Consider the following 20843-nt stretch of genomic DNA (forward strand, 5'->3'; position numbering starts at 1 on the left):
TAGGTGTTGAAACCCTGACCATGTCAAAATGAGCCACACAGAAACAAGCGGTAGGTTCCATCAGTCAGCTCCTCTTAATATCTGTAGATTATGCCTTCTTATCCCCATTTTCAGACGGGAAAACGGAGGCTCAGAGAGGCTAAATGACTTGTCAGGCCATTCAGCAAAATTACCAAGCCAGACTTACACACCGGGCTAGAATCAAGAATGCCAGCTCTTGGCATCTGCCTGTGTTTCCAGGAGGCATCTGCAAGGGGTGAGGGCAATCGGGACTTTGGACAACTTCCTCCCCAGGCTCCATGTGCCCTTTACCTCGCATTTCTCCACGACCGGCTGCTGCCCACACTCGGAGCTGTTGCCTGCCACGATGCCAGCCCGAAGGTTCTCGCTGTCTCCAGTGCCCTCCTCCATGGAGTAGGTCTTGGAGTGATTGCCTCGGCGATGGGCTGGGGCTCGGCCCTGGGCCAGGCTGAGCTGCCTGCGGAGGGCGCGGTTCTCCTCTTCCACCTCGCGCATGCGCACCTCCAGGCTCTCACGCTCCCGCTGGCTGGAGGCTGTGTACCTGGGGCTGTGCGCCTGGGACTCCAGCGGAGACAGAGACACGGGCTTTCCATCTGGGGAGCAAAACACCAGGGAAGCGTTAACCGGGATGAGCCTCAAGCCCCTCCAAGTTCCCCAGACAGCCATTATTACATGGTGAGGCTCCTTGCACAATCCCATGTTTAAGGGAAACAGATGGAAAGTGAGTTACAAATAAACGCATCCAGATTGAACTGGGAACAAAGTTGAGAACGGAACAACTTATTATGGCGATAAAAACTAATATGCCTTTTAGAGGAGGCAATCATAATAAAATTGTTTCTAATTAAATGCACTGTCTTCCTCTCCCTACTTGTCATGTTTCTAGGTAGGTTTCTTAACAATAAAGAACTATGAATACAAAGTGGGGGGATTGGGGAGAAAGACAAGGGAGGGGAGAAGGAGTACCAGGAAGTGGAGGAGAGCAAAAGAGGAAGAGAAGGAGTAAAAATAAAAAAATAATAGGCCGGGCACGGTGGCTCATGCCTGTAACCCCAGCACTTGGGGAGGCCAAGACAGGCCGATCACGAGATCAGGAGATCAAGACCATCCTGGCTAACACGGTGAAACCCTGTCCCTACTAAAAATACAAATAAATAAATAAATAAATAAATAAATAAATAAATAAATAAATAAGCAAGCAAGCAAGCAAGCAAGCCGTGCGTGATGGCATGTGCCTGTAGTCCCAGCTACTAGGAAGGCTGAGGCAGGAGAATGGCATGAACCTGAGAGGCGGAGCTTGCAGTGAGCCAAGATTGCGCCACTGCACTCCAGCCTGGGAGACAGAGTGAGGCTCTGTCTCAAAAACAAAAAAAAAAAAAAAAAGAAAAGAAAAAAGAGAATAATAATGACTAAGTTTATTGAGCTCTTCCTATGCAGACTCCCATACATCTTTCAAAATCCTGTTTTGAAAGCATCACCTCTCAGGGGAAACCTTCCTCCATTTGCAGGCAAGATATCCTTCCACATATTCCAATAATTTGTATGTAGCGCTATGAAAACATGTATCTGCCATACTATATTTGATAAACAGCTTTACTAAATGTTTCCTGTGAAGATTGGGAGTTCAATGTAGGCAAAGGCGGCTCTTACCTGTCTTTGTGGTAACATGTCACAAAGTCTGAGAAATGCTGGAAGGGTGGATGCATAGCTCCGTGCCAAGAATAAAATAATTAAAGGCAACAAGGACAAAAGAAGTAGAAGCATGACCCATCTCACGGTTTTCCCGGAAAAACAGTTACCACTAAAGTGAGTGCCAGCAACACTCCATGTAACAATCATATAACCCTGCAATAAAAACTGAGGCACAGCCGGGTGAGGCAGCTCACGCCTGTAATCCCAGCACTTTGTGAGGCCAAGGCGGGCCAATCACGAGGTCACTAGATCGAGACCATCCTGGCCAAGATGGTGAAACCCTGTCTCTACTAAAATACAAAAAGTTAGCCGGGCATGGTGGCACGCACCTGTAGTCCCAGCTACTCGGGAGGCTGAGGCAGGGGAATTGCTTGAACCCAGAAGGCAGGGGTTGCAGTGAGCCGAGATTGCACCACTGCACTCCAGCCTGGCAACAGAGCAAGACTCTGTCTCAAAAAACAAACAAACAAACAAGTACAAAAAACTGAGGCACAGAGAGGATAAGCGGGTCTCTCAATGTGACACCACCAGAATGGTGGTATCAGAATTCGCACCCAGGTCTCTCTGGTATCTGGGCCTGTACACTCTCCACTTCAATAAACTTTCATTATAGGCTATTCAGAGAGCTATCATGGAAAAAAAAATTATTAGTATAAAAACCCCATCTCCCAAAGATATTTTAATCACCTTGTATACAGTAGATGCTCAAGGCATGCTTACTGTTCAGGAGTCTCAGTGGCACAAGGCATACCCAAAGCTATCACTTAAAATTTCTGTTTCCACTCTGCAGAAATCCTGGGCTCCAGCTACATTGACAGCCACCTCAGGGGTTACCAAGCAAAAAAAGCGTATCTCTAGAAAATCATCCTCTCTCAGCTGCCTGTCAAAAAAACGCTCCTCTTTTTCCACACTTCAAGTTTTTCCTTCCTGCCCAGACCCCATGAGCTTCAAAACTGTCCCAGAGAGTCTCTGTGACTCACAAACTTGAGGATCAAAGAATGTGATGAATTACACCCTGCAGGTCTCACTTGTGCTTGTGACGGCCTCTGTCCAGGGCTTTTTGCTGTATCTTTGGACTTTAACAAATATGACTCATTTTTTTCCCCCCTTAATCACCTCAGGGTTAAACGCCTAAGCTCCTGGTCCTCTCCTATCAATGCAACAAATATGGCTCAATGAATTGCACTGCCTGGGACCAGAAATCAAAGGGCGAGGCAGAATCGGTAGGGGATGTGAAATCACAGGTTGATTAGGGTTACATTGTCACCGGACTGGCCAATTACAAGCTCCAACCCGAGCTTTTGAAACCTGTCTCCCTGTTTGGTACAACTGAGAATGAAAAAGAATAGGCAGCTATTAATAACTGCATTTTCTCAACCAACATCGACCCTTTGAGCAGGGGTGGGTAAAGATGAACCTCTGGCTTCCCCAGGAGTTACACTTTCTGTAGTGTCTATCATGGATCTGCATCACGCTAGGTAGTTCATGCTGATAACGCCTTAGGTTGCCATCAGTACAATGAAGTGGTAACAGTTATCCCCATTGCTGATGCAGAAACCGAGACTAAAGTTTAAACCCTGTTCCTATTATGTTGCAGCTTGACTGTAAACAAGGTCTCCTGGACTTTGCACTCAGCTATGCTCCTGCATTTACGTGCTAAGTTAGAGGTAAAGACGCTCCGGAGACTGAGAGGGTCTTCCTTCTCGGGAAAGGATTTTGGAGCATTTGGGCAGAAATGCAGGAAGCTCAACAAGGTCTCAGGGTCTCTAGAAAATTAACAAATGGGACCTGTGAGATTCCTCATTGGAGGAGTTACATCAATGCTCTGGGCTTCGATTTTCTCTTCTGTGAAATGGGAACATAAAATGTTCTAGTAAGAATGATGGGAGGCTGAAGCAAGATAACAAAATACAGGGCACTGTGCCCCTTACTGGGAGGCGCTTGGCATCAGGGAGTTCCTGTGACCCTTTCTCAGTGAGGGAAGGTGACGTCATGGGTAAGATGAGTTGATGACGTAATTTAAGGTGTAAAGCACTGTGTATTTTCAGAATACAGGGTTGTTCTGTGCGTTATATGGGGGAAGAAGTAGGTAACAGACCTTGGCTTCCTTTGAGATATACTCTGAGAGGAGGCACTGCTGAGTTTCCTGCCTTCATCCTTAGCCAGGTCATGGTTCATCCTCAAGAACATGGGGGAGCAGGCGGGCAGGCTTCACCAAAGAGGCCGGGTCACATTCTCTAGCCCATCTCCTAAAAGCCCCATATTTTAAACATTTACATAAATTATGATTTTCTGATTGTAGGCTTAAAAGAAATGCTATCGACATCCTGTGTCCATTTCTCAAAAGCCCTATAGATTTGTCACCAATGAAGCCACACTAAATAATTAATGCCAGGTCTCAGCGGAACCAATGTTGAAAAAAGCAACGTTCATGCTGTGCCCAACTCCTGGCATGGAGGAAGTGCTCAATCAATGGCAGAATTGTCATTTCTGGTTTGTTTGTTTTAAAGGTCCATTGTCTCGAGCTGGTCCCTTCCTTCTCCTCAGCCAGTTTCACCTTCTGAAAGGCGGGGTCCTGCAGATGTGCTCAGAGTCCCCTCTCAGCCCTAACTCTCCACAGCTGTGAGGTCCAGGTGATTCCCAACACCGCACGATCAGAAGTGAATACAGTGGGCCCTGCTGCCTGGCCAGATTCACAGCTCATTCTCGTTTTATTCATCCTGACGCTTGCTTTTATTCCTGACTATTCCTTTTTCTGGCTCCTGACCTCTTTGCTCAGGCTTCTCCTGACTCTCTGGGAGTCGGAGGAGAGGGGGTCAGGGTAGTGAACAGCCAGCCTCCCTCAATGCGGTCTGCATTTCTCTGTTACGTTTCACAGGTACTGGTCCCTCCCAGGAACGCTCCCCAAGCTTTATGTACAGGTCACAGTTATAAAGCCCACTACATAGGATTTTATGGCTATGTAAACAACTGTGCCCACACAGATATTTCTCAAACTACCAGTGGTGAAGACAGCAGGAGAGGCACGGAAGCCCAAGGAGCTTGGGGGAAGAACCAGTTTTTCTCCTTCCCCCAATCCATCCTGGACAAAAATTTCCCCCTAACACTCAAAGGTAAAATAGAGCTTGGCCCATGTGTAACTCACCACTTGAATTAAACAAACTGGTCTACACTACGTTAATCAAGATTATCATACACTTGAAACGCCGGCCACAAAGTCCACTTGCTCTAGATGCTTCTAAATGCCTAGTCTCAAGTTCCATATGTATCTTGTTGCAGACCAGCAACAGTTTGAGGGCACGTTTAATTTTATGTGTCAAGTCAACTGGGCCAGGTGGTACCCAAACATATGGTCAAACATCACTTTGGGTGTTTTGGGATGAGGTTAGCATTTAAATTGGTAGACAGAGTAAAGCAGGTGTCCTCCCCTGGTGTGGGTTGGCTACCTCCCATTAGATGAAGGCATGAATAGAACAAAAACGCTGACCATCCTCCAAATTCAAGAGAACTCATCTTGCCTGACAGCCTTTGAATTGGGACATCACCTTTTTCTTGCCTTCGAACTCAAACTGAATCATCAAATCTTCCTGGATCTCGAGCCTGCTGGAATTTCGACTGGAACTACACCATGAGATCTCCTGGTTCTCAGGCTTTCAGACTCAGACTAGAACTACACATCGGCTCTCCTGGGTCTCCAGCTTGCTGACTCACCCTGCAGATCTTGGAACTTGTCAGCTTCCATAATCACGCAAGCCAATTCCTTACAATAAACATAGCTGTATATGCACTCTCTATTGGTTCTGCTTTTCTGAAGAGCCCTGACAAATACAAGGACGAACAACGGCCTTCAGATTACACCTTGAGTGGCATTGCCAATCTCTAGTGTCCATCCCCAGGTCCTGGCATGCTCCCTATACTTAACAAGCATTTGAAGAAGAGAGAAAGAGAAGAACTAACACCTAGAACTTTTTGGTAAAAAATGGTGTAAAATGCCTAGCACATCATAAACTGCCAGTTATTTTAAAAGACATCTCATTATAATATTAAATGCTGGGGAAGAGGGAGAGAGAACTGAGAAAAGCAAACAAATCAAGTAGATTAGTAAGAGCATGGTATTTGGAGTAAGAAAGAGCTGAGCTTGAATTATGGTTCATCCACTTACTAATAAATAACTTAGGCAAAATACTTAACTTTTCTGTGACTCAGTGTCTTCTTATGTAAAATGGGGGACATGGGAGCGTAAGCATAAGAGTGTGTGTGTGTGTGTGTGTGCACGCACACAAATATTACTTCATATCAGGCTTACAGAGTAGATACTTGTATTAGTCAATTTTCACACTGCTGATAAAGACATACCTGAGACTGGGTAATTTATAACAAAAAAGAGGTTTAATGGACTCAGAGTTCCTCATGGTTCAGGAAGCCTCACAATTATGGTGGAAGGTGAAGGAAGAACGAAGGCACATCTTACATGGCGGCAGGCAAAAAGAGAATGAGAGTGAAGCGAAAGGGGTTTCCCTTATAAAACCATCGGATCTTACGAGACTTATTCACTACCACAAGAACAGTATGAGGGAACTGCCCCCATGATTCAATTATCTCCTGCTGCGTCCCTCCCACAACATGTGGGAATTATGAGAGCTACAATTCAAGATGAGATTTGGGTGGGGACATAGCCAAACCATATCAATACTCAAACCCCCTGCTCTTCTTCCAGCCCAAGCCCACTGAAGCTGTAGTCAGGGCACATAAAGGCAGCAATGGACAGGATCCGTTGTGTGTTAGTGCCTTTACCTTTGTTTCTCTATTACCTTACCTTCCAGGTTTCTACTCTTTAGATATACACAGTCTATGTATGAACATGATGTATCATTCTATCACGGAATACGTGTGTGTGTTGATCTGCAGTTCAGCCCACTTTCAGCTTAAAATGTCAAACAAGACATTATTCAAAAACTAAGCTGACAACATCATCCTCCTCCCTGCAAAACTTCTCAACAAACATGAATTTATCATCGACTCTGAATCTCTGAATCCACTTGAGATGAATGTTCTGAATTAAGAATCAAAACATCTAAGATTCAGAACAAAGAAGGTAAATTGAAAATCAACCTCCGTGCAGTGCAGTGACAGAGATTAGGGACTTACCATCCAAAATGTCCTAAGTGATGATCTCAATCAATCTGAATGTGCTGAATATCTCTGGATCTCTCCAGAGGGCTGGCATCTGGTACTGCGTGTGGGATCCATCACTTTGAAATGAATAGGACTGGGACTCATTAATGCAGGCAGGGCCGGGGCCTTTCAGGGGTGACAGGCCCAGATCTCTCTAGTCTAGGAAAGCAAACTCTTGCACTCAGTGCCAGATTTCAGGAAAGTTGTCCTGTTGCATCATCCTGCCCGTGATAAAGACACTACATCCCTAACCTTTATATGGCAAAATCTCCCTACGTACAATCTGTCGCTGAAGCCTGCCAATTCTTCCTTCCTGATGTTTGAAGCACTTGCTCTTCTCCTTTGATTTCAAACATCTCATCCAAAGCCAAGCCTCTTAATCTTATCCTAAAACAGGGGTCATCAAACTTTTTCTGTAAACATCCAGAGAGTCAATGTGCTTTACTTTGCAGGCTACGCTATCTCTGCTGCAAGCACTCGACTGCCATTGTAGCATAAAAGCGGCCACAGAAATACCTAACAAATGGCTGTGGCTGTGTTCCAGTCAAATTTTATTTCCAAACACAAGCAGAGGGCCAGATCAGGCATACTTTTTGGCCAGAGATTATGGACCCTGTCCTAGAACATTGTGTGGGTCTCCTGGGCTAGTGCCCCGGCCTCCGATTTCTCCCTGTTCCTGTCAGCTCACTTGCAGGTGCCGTGGATAACATTCTTCAATCCTACTTCCACCATGTTTGCAGTCTGATAAGGCACAAAAACAACTCTATCTACTTCAAGGTCATCCGTCAAATTCAACAAACACTTGGTCAGTTCCCCCTGAGTACATGTCCTTGGGTGCTGTGTCTGCATCGTCTCATTTTAATTTATGCAACACTGTCATGAAGTGGGTGTTCTCACAATTTCCATTTGACTAATGAAAACAAAAAAAAAAAAAAAAAAAGAGAGAGAGAGAAACAGGCACATGATCTAGTTCAATGTCATCCCAGCAACAATGGCAGAGGGACAGTCTTGAACCCAGCTTCAGTGTCTCCAGATAAATGGCTCTTTCCGCACCAAACCAGAATGTCTCCTGTTCAACAGTCTCCGAACAAGTCCAGCCTAATTTGTGGTTGTGGTGGTTGTTTCTGCTTCATTCCCTGGTCCATCAGGCCAGTGGTTCTCAATCTGGGCTGCCATTACATAACTTGGGAAACTTAAAAGTATGAATGCGCACAGGTCCCAACCTAGATGAATTCATATAGCATCTCTGGAGGTGGGGGTCTAGTTATTGGCATTAAAAAAATTTTTTTATTTAATTTTAAGGTCCGGGATACATGTGCAGGACGTGCAGGTTACGTAGGTAAACATGTGCCATGGTGGTTTGCTGCAACAGATCAACCATCACCTAGGTATTAAGCCCAGATTCCATTAGCTATTCTTCCTGATGTTCTCCCTCCCCCGCCAATTCCCTAACAGGCCCCACTGTGTGTTGTTCCCCTCCTTGTGTCCATGTGCTCATTGTTCAGCTACCACTTATAAGTGAGAACCTGTGGTGTTTGGTTTTCTGTTCCTGTGTTAGTTTGCTGAGAATGATGGTTTCCAGCTTCATCCATCTCCATGCAAAGGACATGATCTCACTCCTTTTTATGGCTGCATAGTATTTCATGGTGTACATGTACCACATTTTCTTTATTCAATCTATCACTGATGGGCATCTGGGTTGATTCCAGTCCTTGCTATTGGGAACAGTGCTGCAATAAACATATGTGTGCATGTATCTTTGTGACAGAATGATTTATATTCCTTTGGGTTTTCAGCATTTTTAAAAGCAGACACTCCCATGGGATTCTCATGTGTGGTCAAGGTTGAGAAATGCGAGCTGAGGCATTTCCTCAAACTCTCTAACTTAGATGCAAAGGAACACTTAGCATTGCCACACATAATTATAGTATTGCTTTGACCCTGCACCCCATTTCCCTTATACAAGCCTCTACTGTATTCTTTCAGCAGCTCCCATGATGTGACCCAGACCCACATGATTTCCTGGTACTCTAGCTCCTCCAAGCATAAGGCCTGCTTTGCTCTTCGGCATTCCCCCTGCTTTCTGGAAGACAGTCTCCTTCAAAAGCAGTTCCCTTCTAGCTCAGCTGTCTGACTATCTAGCTTCCCTGGTTTCTGGCTCCCTTCTGTTGACCAATCACAGGTCATCTTATTCCAAGAAATGTTTCAATTTTTCATTTTCCATGAGAGTCTCTTCATTGAGCAATTTATAATTTTTGTTAGAAAATGCCCTCCTTTTAATTAACATAAAGATTTCATACCCTCATCCAATGCCAAATATCCAATATCATTTGATATTTCAAAGTAAATTAAATATTGCAGCCAAAGTCATTTTAGAAAAATGCAGATAACTCAGTTTGATCTTAAAAGTTAATTTTGATCACGAGATGTCCACAGGAGAGCTGAGTCTGCCAACGTGTCATCAGCTTTTCCTTTCTAGGCAGTTTATAAGTCACAGCAAGACATAGGTCCACGTTGAGTTTCAAAAGCATGGCATCAGATTTGCTGTGGGAAGGAAAATGGCAATGATGACACATAAAGGCTGCTCGCTTGTTACGAGGTACACAGGGAATGTTTTACCCCAAAATTCCCCTAAGTGATTTTCTGGAAGTTATCTTTGGCAACCAAAGCAAACTTGAGTTCCAGCAAAGGCCCTGGAGACAGATCTTCTGACAAAGACGGAAGAACAGTTGAAAAAAAAAAAAAGAGAGAGAGAGTCCCTCACAAGCTTCTAAAAAGAATTTGCAACCACAGTGCCAGGGAAAAAGAGGCCTGGATTCATTGCACCATAATAGGCTGAATGAGATCTGACTTTTGTCTTCCATAAAATCATTTCCAAGAACGTTAGCTTAAAGAGCTTCATTAAGTCAAGAAAATGAAGACATTTTTAGCACCAATTTGCTGTACCCATACCTGGGTTTAGACTATAAATGCTTGAAGTGTGTTCTAACCAGCAATGATACCAGTTTTTGTCTCTTGAAACTTCAGGTTCAATGATTTCAAAGCTTCAGATGTTTTTTTGTTTGTTTGTTTGTTTGTTTTTTTGACACAGTCTTGCTCTGTCGCCCAGGCTGGAGTGCAGTGGCGCGATCTCGGATCACTGCAAGCTCCGCCTCCCGGGTTCACGCCATTCTCCCGCCTCAGCCTCCCGAGAAGCCAGGACTACAGGCACCCACCACCACGCTCGGCTAATTTTTTGTATTTTTAGCAGAGAGGGGGTTTCACCGTGTTAGCCAGGATGGTCTCGATCTCCTGACCTTGTGATCCGCCCGCCTCGGCCTCCCAAAGTGCTGGGATTACAGGCGTGAGCCACCACGCCCGGCCAGCTTCAAATGTTTTGTTGTGTTTTTTGTTTGTTTGTTTGTTTGTTTGCCAAATACGCTAAGTTCTGAAAGTTGGAGGCAGTTGGTCTTTGAACTGCTGTTACCATGGTGGGGCAACCGCATCTTCCTGCTTCTATAACTGGTCCATCATATTCCCAAGGAGTCTGAGTATGGACAAAAGGGCTTTGTTAGTAGCATTCAAATCGTCACCAAACAAGGCCAGAAAAAAGATAATGTATTTAGTGCTCTGTTTCCTAGAAAAATGAAAGGACTTGACAGCAGAGTCAAGGTCTTCTCTTAGATCACCAGGTGGTTTAGAAAACCGTCATTGGAGGGTAACGATAACAGTGTATACTAGAATAGAACAGATATTCACCGGAAATCCTGACCGTTGATCTGTGTGTGAGAGCACAACAAATTCACATTCCTGTCATCTTTGAAGAGCCTCTGCCCCGTTAGCCCCTAAACTTCAATCACTTTTTACATAGCCTCGAAGACAACACCAGCGTTAGTGGCGGTCTCCAGTGGTTGAGTTTGAGAAAGCAGCCTTTCTCCTTCCCTAGTTCCGTGAGTCCTATTTCATACATATGCCATAGTTGGACACAATCCCCTTTGTTGGTAGATTCATCAAAACTAAAAGCTAAACAACCATAACGATTTTATCCTTTGCAAAGCGTCAACTGAGTGTCCTCAATGTAGCTATTTACTATAAAATCAGATGCGAAAATACTATAGAATTTCTTAATTTTCTCTTTAGCAGCACTCAAGATGAAAGATTTCATAAGTGTTTTTTCCACTGATTTAATTTTTTAAAATCTTTGCAATAAATGTGTTATTTTATATGAAATATTCATAGCCCTTATAAAATCCCACAAAAATGTTCCAAGAGTGAGGCGAATCACATGTGCTGAGAAGAATCATATTTTACAGTAAAAATTTTTAATGAGGTTTGATTTTTTTTTGTTGCTAAAATCTTGTTCCAATCAAAAGACCCACATGGGATGAATTTTTAGCAAAGGTTTTTAATTTTATTTTGCATTCATCACATTAAGTATGTTGAAAACTATCCTTTTCTCACTTTGTGAATCCATACTTGCTGTAAGCCTCAAATTGTCATTCTTATTGGCCATATTCATTTACCAAAAAAGGTTCTGTGATTTCTTTTCTTTTCCTTTTTTATTTTTATTTTTTTGAGCCAAGGTCTCACTCTGTTGCCCAGACTCGAGTGCAGGGGCTTCATCTCGACGGCTCATTGCAACCTCCGCCTCCCAGTTTCAAGTGATTCTCTTGCCTCAGCCTCCCGAGTAGCTGGGATTACAAGCGCATGCCACCAAGCTCGGCTAATTTTTGTATTTTTAGTAGAGATGGGGTTTCACCATGTTGGCCAGGCTGTTCTTGAACTCCTGACCTCAAGTGATCCATCTGCCTCAGCTTCCCAAAGCGCTGGGATTACAGACGTGAGCCTCTGCACCCGGCATTTCTGTGATTTAAAAAAAAAAAAAAAAAAAAAAAAGAGGAGCGCTGACAATAATGTCTGGTTTGGGTTACAGAGGATGAAAGATTTCAATGGCAAACAGCAGCTTTTGAGGACGCCAGACAAATCAGCAAAGCCCTGACCCCATTCATTCCTGCTCCATGGGCTTCTATGCCCCTCCTACTTCACTTCAGGGGTGAAATATCCAAGTGAAATTGAGATCTACAGAGAAGAGTTAGGGACCCTTATCAAAAAGGATCCAACAGAATGATGACCTTACATCGTGAGTGTGTCTCTAATTGGACTGCATCGGAATTGAACTATGGTGTTCTACTGTCCTCGGGAGGAAGGGGGACTACCAGATAACCCACTTAGACTTTGATATCCTTCTCTGTATTTGGAAGACAGTAGTTCCATGAATGTCTTGGGACTGTAAGAAGAAAACTGAATGTGAAGCACAGCTAAAAGTCTAGAGCAGGGGTGTCCAATCTTTTGGCTTCCCTGGGCCACACTGGAAGAATAATTGTCTTGGGCCACACACAAAATACACTAACACTAAGGACAGCTGAGGAGCTAAAATAAAACAAAACAAAACCAACCAAACAAACAAACAAAAGCACAAGAATCTCATAATGTTTTAAAAGTGTTCACATTTGTGTTGGGCCTCATTCAAAGATGTCCTGGGCCACAGGTTGGACAAGCTTGGTCTAGAGTGTTCTTTAGGCTATGCGTCAGAGAGAGTGGTCAGTTTGGCTATTGGACCACTGCACCTGAAGTGGCGCACCTGCCAAACCTGAGTAAAAGTTCTCTTCCCTTATACGGCACGTAAGCAAGATCAACATGGGAGGAAGGCCCCTGCCCCATCTTTTCAGGAGCTCCAGCATCAGGGAGGATGGACTTGATTTGCACCATATTCTCGGGGCCCTGTGACATACCCCATCTCCTCTATAGTCAACTGGCTTTGAGACAAACCACCGCCCTTCATCCAAACTCCCCACCCCTTGCCCAGCCTTCTATGGAGACCACCTGGCGTGGAAGCCACACTTCACCAGAAGTGTCCGACTCTGGCCTGCAGTGTTCACTGTGTGACAGTGGAACCAGACGAGAGAAAGAAATGATGAGGTTGGTAAAAAGAGGAAAAGAAAGAGCTAGTTATCAAAGATAAGGAGGACTCTGTACTTGTTCAAGTTAGCAGTGGCAACACAGCCATCCAACAGCATGAGTAGCTGCCATCCAGAATATTCTAAAAAGAAATGGAAGCAAGCAGTTTTGTGAATGTAGCTGATTCCTTCAATGGCATCCCTCTGCTATCAACGGCCCCTTCACCTAAATCAGTGTTACCTTCCTCAGCTCCATTGTAGATTAAAAACAAGAGAAGACAAGCAAAAGCCTGCCTGGACATTCCTTTGCCTATAAGTGACTGTCCTCCTTTTTCCTATCTTCTTTTCCTTATTCACAGTAGTGTCCAACCCCCTTTTATCAGTTTGACTTACATTAAAGTTATATTCCAATTCCCACAAGTATCTACATTAGAAGAGGAAAATTAAGAAAAAAAAAAATCACCTCTTTTTTCCCCCTTTCCTGACAAATCCAAACCATCCCTTAGGAGAAAATCAGAATGAGGAATGAGGTTTTATCGAAATAGATCAGGGAGAGAGGGGAATAGAAGATTTCATCAGGAGTTCGGCTTGACAGAAATAACGCTTTATCGGGATGGGCACTTGGCAAAGATAACATGTTACCAAGAGCAAGATATAGATGTTTGGGTAAAATATTGTGCTAATACCTATTAAGATCAAAACCCAACATCTCTACTTTTGACGGACGGGTATTTTCTTCCAAGTCCTACATCAGAGAGTTTTTATAAGGTGCTTTCAGCAGTCTTATAAAAGTAAAAAGAATAAAACTAAGAACGCTCAACTCAACACCCCATTGTAAGGCAAAGTCAGGATTTTCCTCTGCAAATTGAGAGGAAGGATGGGCTTGAGTGCAGAAAGCAGTAACAGGCACAGAGGACCAAGGGGAAGTCTATGGTGGTGAAGCCTCCAGTACAGGATCCCACTTTCTGACTCCAAAGAGAAAAAGCCCCTTGCAGGACAGAGGCCCACCTGAGGGACTGATCTCAGAGACCGTGTCAGGATGGGGATGACGGGGCTGATCTGCCAAGAGGAGATCCTGGTTCAAGTCTTGCTAAACTTTCTGAAATTGCTGGTGAAATCTCCTGCACTTTATACTTCCATGTTCTGGCTCTGAAGCGTCCTCAGTGAACCAATGATCTTCATCAACAAGGATTTCAGAAGCCCCTACAGATACAAGCCCTAGGCCAAGTTCCTGAATGCAAGGCTGGCAGTTGGAATAAGCATTAAGAATTCTGTGTTATTTCCTTTGCATGTTTTGTCAGTTGGTGAATTACCATGGACCCTCAACACCTGGCTCAACAATCCCTTCTAGAAACCCTTCTCCAATCTGCCCCGGGTGAGCCGGCTCCTCCTCTTCTTTCACCATCTCAGACTTCCTACTACCTTCCACAACACAGATAAGGTAGTGGCTCTCACTCCACGTGTACCAGCTCTTTATTCTACCTCCATTGTCTCAGCACGTCAACTGAACGCCTGTTCAGGGCAGGAGCCAGGCTGAATCATCTGGGTTTCCCAGTGCCTGGCACAATGTGCATACACAGGGGCCATTCTTATGCTGCCACAACACTGTGGAAGGAGATGATGACTTAGGAGTCCTTTCATGTCCCCACATCCAAACAACAGCCTTGGATTTCCGCCTCCAAAACCTTCTGCTTCTTTTCTCAGCAAATGTCATTACTTTTGTTCCCACTGCACAGGCCAAAAATCTAGGACTCACTCCTGAATTTCTTTCCTCATGTCCCACACGCACGTCATCAGCAATGTATTTGAATATTGGTTTGATCTTCAAAATATACCCTGGATACAAACACTTCCCCACAACCCCCACCACTATGACCCCAGTTCTGGGACCTCTTAACCTGGACTCAGTCAATAGCCACCTAACAGGTCACTCTGCCTCACTCATTCTACTTGTCACTCACAGCCAGGTGGCCTTTAAAAATGGTTATCAGGGCTGGGCACAGTGGCTCATGCCTGTGATCCCAGCACTTTGGGAGGCCAAGGTGGGTGGATCACAAGGTCAAGAGATCACGACCATCCTGGCCAACATGATGAATTTTCGTCTCTACTAAAAATACAGAAATTAGCTGGGTGTGGTGGCGTGCGCCTGTAGTCTCAGCTACTCGGGAGGCTGAGGCAGAAGAATCGCTTGAATCCGGGAGGCAGAGACTGCAGTGAGCCAAGATTGGGCCATTACACTCCAGCCTGGTGACAGAGCGAGACTCCATCTCAAAACAACAACAACAGAAAAAAACTGGTAATCAGACCACATGTCTATCCTGTTCGAGCCCAGGGCTTCGAACCTGCCTTCCCAGGGCTTCCCATCAAACTTAAAACAAAACTCAAATACCTTACAGTGACTTACACATAAGGTCTCAACCACAGTTATCTTTCTGATGTCAAAATGCTCCTCTGCTCCCCGGGCGCCAGCCATGCCGGCCTGGCAGATGCTCCTGGGATACACAGCAAGCACTCTCCCACTCAGGGCCTCTACACTTGCTGTTGCCTCTCGCCCTGTTCATTGGGAATCTGTTTAAATATAATACCATTCTTCAGAGCAGCATCTGTAAACCGGCCTTTAAAACCCCATCCCCGCTCACCCTGAGGCCAAAGTGTTTCTTTCACTCTGTCCCCTGGTTTATTCTTCTCCACTCCACACATCACAACACTCTTGTCAAGTATAAACTTATCTGTTTCCTTTTTATTTGCCTGTCTCCACCTCTAGAACACAAGTCCAATGGTAGCAGAGTCTTCTGTGGATCTGTTTCAACAACAGTATCTCCGGGGTCTGGCACCAAGCACATAGTAAGCACTCAAAAGACACATCTTGAATACTAAATCTAGAATGCAGGTGAATACAAGCAACTATTGCAGCAGTTCAGTGATGAGAATCAGATTTCAAATAAGGAACATGATTAGGACTCCCTTACTGACCAGCCACTTTGGCTGGATGAATGTCACACATTATCTTATGTAGTTATTTCAGTTCTTGGAAACAGGTTTATTGTCCCTGTTTTAAAGAAGCAAAAACAGGGCCAGGCGCAGTGGCTCACGCTTGTAAATCTTGCACTTTGGGAGGCCGAGGCGGGTGGATCACGAGGTCAGGAGATAGAGACCATCCTGGCTAACACAGAGAATTACCTCATCTCTACTCTAAAAACATTAGCTGAGCGTGGTGGCGGGCACTTGTAGTCCCAGCTACTCAGGAGGCTGAGGCAGGAGAATGGTGTGAACCCGGGAGGCGGAGCTTGCAATGAGCAGAGATCGCGCCACTGCACTCCAGCCTGGGCGACAGAGCGAGACTCCATCTTAAGAAAAAGAAAGAAAAAAGCAGACATAGAGCCTCACTGGGCTTAAGTAACTTGCAAGATTTACTGCAAAAAGAAGTTATTTACAAAAAGATCAAATTGACTCCAAAAAAACTTTGATTTTCATTTTACTTTCTGCATCTAATATCTCTTTCCAGGAAATAAAGGTTGTCCTTCTATGCAACAAGCTGAGGATACCCTCTTGCGAGATACCACTTGTACGAAAGACAAGCAGCAGCCTCGTTTCAACAAGATTCAGGAAAGTAAGGAACTCAGTGCAGAAAGATGAATAACCAAGAGAATCCAAATCATACCATTTAAAAAAATTTTTTAAACTTTTTTATTATTATTATACTTTAAGTCACTCGGACACAGGAAGGGGAACATCAAATCATACCATTTTTAACAGTCTGCTGAACTCTACCAAGGCCCAGCAAAAACAAGCGAGGCTGATAAAGCAGCCCAAGTATACTATTATTACACTCAGAGGGCAAGCGTGGATGCAGAAAGAAAGGAAAGAAGAATCAGAAAGAAGGCGATTTCCTGACATCTTAATCTGAGCACCCTGGCTACCCTGCCTGAGTTGTCCTGTGTCCTTTCAAAAGGACACCGGCGGCTGCCTAAGCAGGAGAGCGACTACAGAGAGTGCATGAGGCCATTACTTCTAGAGCTGTAAGCAAGCCTGCTACTGCCAATAGAGATGGATCTATTCTGCCTTCTGTAGCCTACAAAACAGAAAGGAGGTGGGAGCAGGGAAGAGATGCATACATGATAATAAAAGGGGTCAGGAGGTCTCAGCTGCCAGGCTCAGGTCAGACAGAAGTGACACACAGGGGGAATCAGAAATCTTTTTCTGCAATCACCAGCGGATTCAGAGGCTGGTCTGAGGCAGCAGTCTCTAGGATGGTCTAGAAATGGTTAATTCACAGTTTCTCTCCTGATGAGTAGCTTCAGCTGCTCATCAATAGAATCTCCAGCTGATAATTATTAAGTGAAACTTGGGGCTTGCATTTGCATATGTAAAGCACACTTCCCTCCAAAGCCACAATGGGAGTGAGAATGCACTTCCTGATTGTACAGCACTGGGGAGGCTTGGGTGGGTGGGGCTCCAGCCTGCTTTGCATGTGCTTCTCCACGCTAATCAAGCCAGATATTCAGCAGAAATAAACCCCACATCCCAAAATATGCCATTTGTCAAAATCCAGAGCTCACATAAGAGACCTCTCGCTCTCCAGATCCCAGAAGGCTGCATTCCACCACAATAAGCCTCTCTAAGGGTTATAATTACTCAGCCCGGTGCACGCACCCACGTGCACACACCCTCGCATCTACACACACCTGGGTTGTTTTGCTGGCTGATGGGAGTGTTATATGAGTTTCTCCAGAAAGAAGGCTTCCATCCTTCTCACATATTCCTGACACTTTTTTCCATCTTTGCACCTGTGGACTAAGAAGCGTCAGCCCCAAAGAACAAGCCAGAAGGAAATGCAAACAGCATCAAATTCGAAGTATCTGATGGCTTATCTCTATCGTGACGTTTATCTCAGTTTGTGAGGAAAGTCACTGAGCTCCTCCTCCTACAGGAAAGGACGCCTTAACAGAAAAGCCATCACTCCCAGGAGAAAAGCCAGGGACACCGGCCTTAGCCCGGCCTGAAAAATCACAGACTTCTAAACACCAGTGTCAGTTGTAGGCACTACAGCCTGATTGTAATGAGAAAGCCACTGGGCCCAAGAAAAGGTGCCTAAAATTATACTTAAACCATTCGAAAGACAGAAGCAGACAACAGGATTAACAAATAATATAAATGATTAACTCGGGGTCTCTTCGTTACTGGTTAAGATCATGATCCCCTGGTCCTCACTGTCACCTGTTAAATGGGGGTAAAAATAGGCATACTCTTATACAGTACCATCAAGGCATGTATAAACTAGGAACACTTTAGCTTATCACATACAAACGTGCATTCATTGGACAATTTTTGGATAGGGGGCAAAGGCCTTTTCTGTAAGGACAGGCCCGCTGTCTGAAATCCTACACTGCCTTCCTTGCATAAATCTCGAAGACATTGCCACACACTTTTATCTTGGTTTTTTTGTTTGTTTGTTTGTTTTTACAGTGTGGGGTAAACTTAAAAGATATCTGTAAACTAATCAGAGTACAGAATTCCTTTCCTATTTTGATCTTTTCCCCCATTTTTTAGTTGTCTTGCCAACATTTTATTTGACAGCTCTTTTTAAGGCAATTTGCCTTTAGGCTACTGTTCCAAAACACACAACTTCTTATTTCTTATAGAAACACTCCTTCCTGCACTCATATTTCACTGCTCTATGGAATAATTAATTAAACTGTATTTGTTAATTGTAGGTAAAGATATGCCATAATAAGCTTGATAATACTAAGCATACCGTTTAACTGGTTTAACTGGTGCAATCAGCAAGGCTAAACGGTACTAGAAAGTAAGCTGGTAGCTGGAGACTCCACATTCAGTGGGCAGTGAACCCTCCTTTGACAGAGGGAATGGAGGAATCCTTGCTTATTGGATATGTTCTTCAGTGGAGGTGAGTTAAGGGCACTTACCTCGTGGTATTGTCGAATAAATGAGATGAAGCACTAGAGGCATTTAGCTGCCCCAGCTAAGTATGAGATAAGGGCTAGACAAAAGTTCTTATTATTTACCTTATTATATTGGTTAAGTCACTTTCCCTGTAAAGTGTGAGTGTTTCTCTGAAATAAACTCCCATATACTTCTGAGAAAAATAATACTGCCTGAGATCGGCAGACCTTGGAGACGGATTTTGGAGCATCTGAGGCTGTGCTAGGCATTGATCTCTCATGTCCACTGATGCAGGTACAGAAGAGCCAGTGATTGTGCACACTCTACATGAGGCAGGTGAGACCGAGAGACTCACAGGCACTTGCCTAAGATCTGCAGGAAGGTTGGAAGCAAGACCCCAGAAAGAATCAACTCCTTTCCTCTTTTGTTAGTTCCCATTCCCTGAACCTGCTTTTAGTACACATTTTGCTGCTGCTTCTCACCTTCCTAACTTTGGAAGCAGTGTAAGTATGTAATGGTGTAAAAAGATGGATAGAAACAGATCCTCCCTCACAATAATGAAAGGGTAAGAGAGGGTTGATTTGCAGCACTCATGAAGACCCTTCAGCAGACCTCTGTCCTTCCTCATGACACATTTCAGCCAACCTTGAGTCTTGACACCTCAGGCTGTGTTACTGGCATCTTCCAGACCCACAGAGTGGCAGGAGAGTGGAGAAAAGGCTCCCCTTGCGTTGCAGCAACTGAGCCATTACAAAGGAGGACTCAGAAGAGTTACCAGCCATGTTGACCTTGGGGAAGTAATTTTATATCCCTCAGCCTCAATTAACTGGGAAGAGCTTTCCATCTATCTTTCAGGGCTCTTTTGAAAATGCATTTTTAAGCCTACGGGAAAGGCCTAGGGAAAACAGGAAATCTTAAAGGAATGGGACATGACCTTTTCCTTAAGTGGAGATGCACAGGACTGACTGAGGTTACTATTACTGTTATCATTAGCCAACATTCATGCACCACGCTCTTCAATTTAGTCATAAAAACAGCCATCTGTGGTAGATTATAGCATTAGAATCTTCCTATTACGGGGATAAGGCAAAACCGAAGCAAAACAATGTCTACAGAGCTCAGAAAAGCCACTTGAGTTCTTTCAGTCTGGAGGGCGAAATGCACATCCCTCTTCCTTGATATTCATTGTATCAGAAGGTTCCTGATGTTCTATTAGTTCCAGAAACAGAAATACCTGCTAGCTGAGGCCTGGGGAGACCTTTCCCACCTGCTGTGGGGTAAAGCCTAAGATTTGCTCCCTGTGATCGGAGCTGCGCCACAGTCCCCAAGCCTCCATCACCTCTAGATTAAATTACTGCAGCACATCCGTATTTTCTGTAATGCTGCAATATGCCAGGAGTTTGAGCCATCAGGGAACTTAATATATTTCCCTCTAAAGGAAAGAACAAATACATTTGAAGCAAGTTATACCTACAATTTCTGAACAGAGACATGCATATGGGTGAATGTCTCACAACATGAATAAATGCAAACGGCTCATATTGACCTGCACTGTTGTTTGTATTATAATTCATGAGGCCTTCTGCTATAACTAGGGAGTGCCATTGTGTGCAACCAAAGAGCATGTGAGGTCGCAGGATGCAAGAGACACTGCACGTCCCCTTACAGAAGCTCTTCTCCTACAAATGAAAGGAGCCCTGTACTTGTCAATCAGTTTGTTTATTTGATTTTCTCCAGCCAACAAGCTCATTCTGAGTAAGATCCAATAGTAGTTATTCATTCATTCATTCATTCACTCATTAAATTCATACATTTATGAAATATCTGCAATGTCACTATAGAGTCCCTTTCCCTATCAATCACCATAAAGCTAGGAGAAGAAAAAAGATAAAATCACACTGCAAAGAGAAAAACAGCAGGGTGAAGGGCAGAGTGCTGAAATAGCATTTAGAAGCACCTCCTAGCTCAGTCTTTGAAAACTTCGAGGACTCATCATGTACATGTTGAGATGGAAAAGGTGAGCACCAAAATACTGGATTGAGAGACATGTTCAAGCAGAGGAAGTGGCATATACAACGTCTTAGAACCATGGTTCCCAAACTGTGTGCCAAGGTG

The 20843-nt window shown here is 44.3% G+C and overlaps 1 protein-coding gene across 6 annotated transcripts in view; it reads right to left on the bottom strand.

The window, feature by feature from the left end:
• The window catches only part of LOC105493993 (LARGE xylosyl- and glucuronyltransferase 1), a 634501-nt gene that overhangs the window by 363178 nt on the left and 250480 nt on the right, over nt 1-20843 (bottom strand). For 5 of the 6 annotated variants that reach the window (XM_011762035.3, XM_011762030.3, XM_011762032.3 and 2 more), the window contains one exon: nt 313-614. The exons of the other annotated variant lie outside the window; for it this stretch is intronic. In XM_011762035.3, coding sequence (XP_011760337.1) covers nt 313-614 — 302 coding nt within the window. The remainder of the gene's footprint in view (nt 1-312; nt 615-20843) is intronic. 6 annotated transcript variants of the gene reach the window in all.

The sequence above is a fragment of the Macaca nemestrina genome, chromosome 15 (genome assembly GCF_043159975.1).
Source record: "Macaca nemestrina isolate mMacNem1 chromosome 15, mMacNem.hap1, whole genome shotgun sequence".
Taxonomy (NCBI): Eukaryota; Metazoa; Chordata; class Mammalia; order Primates; family Cercopithecidae; genus Macaca; species Macaca nemestrina.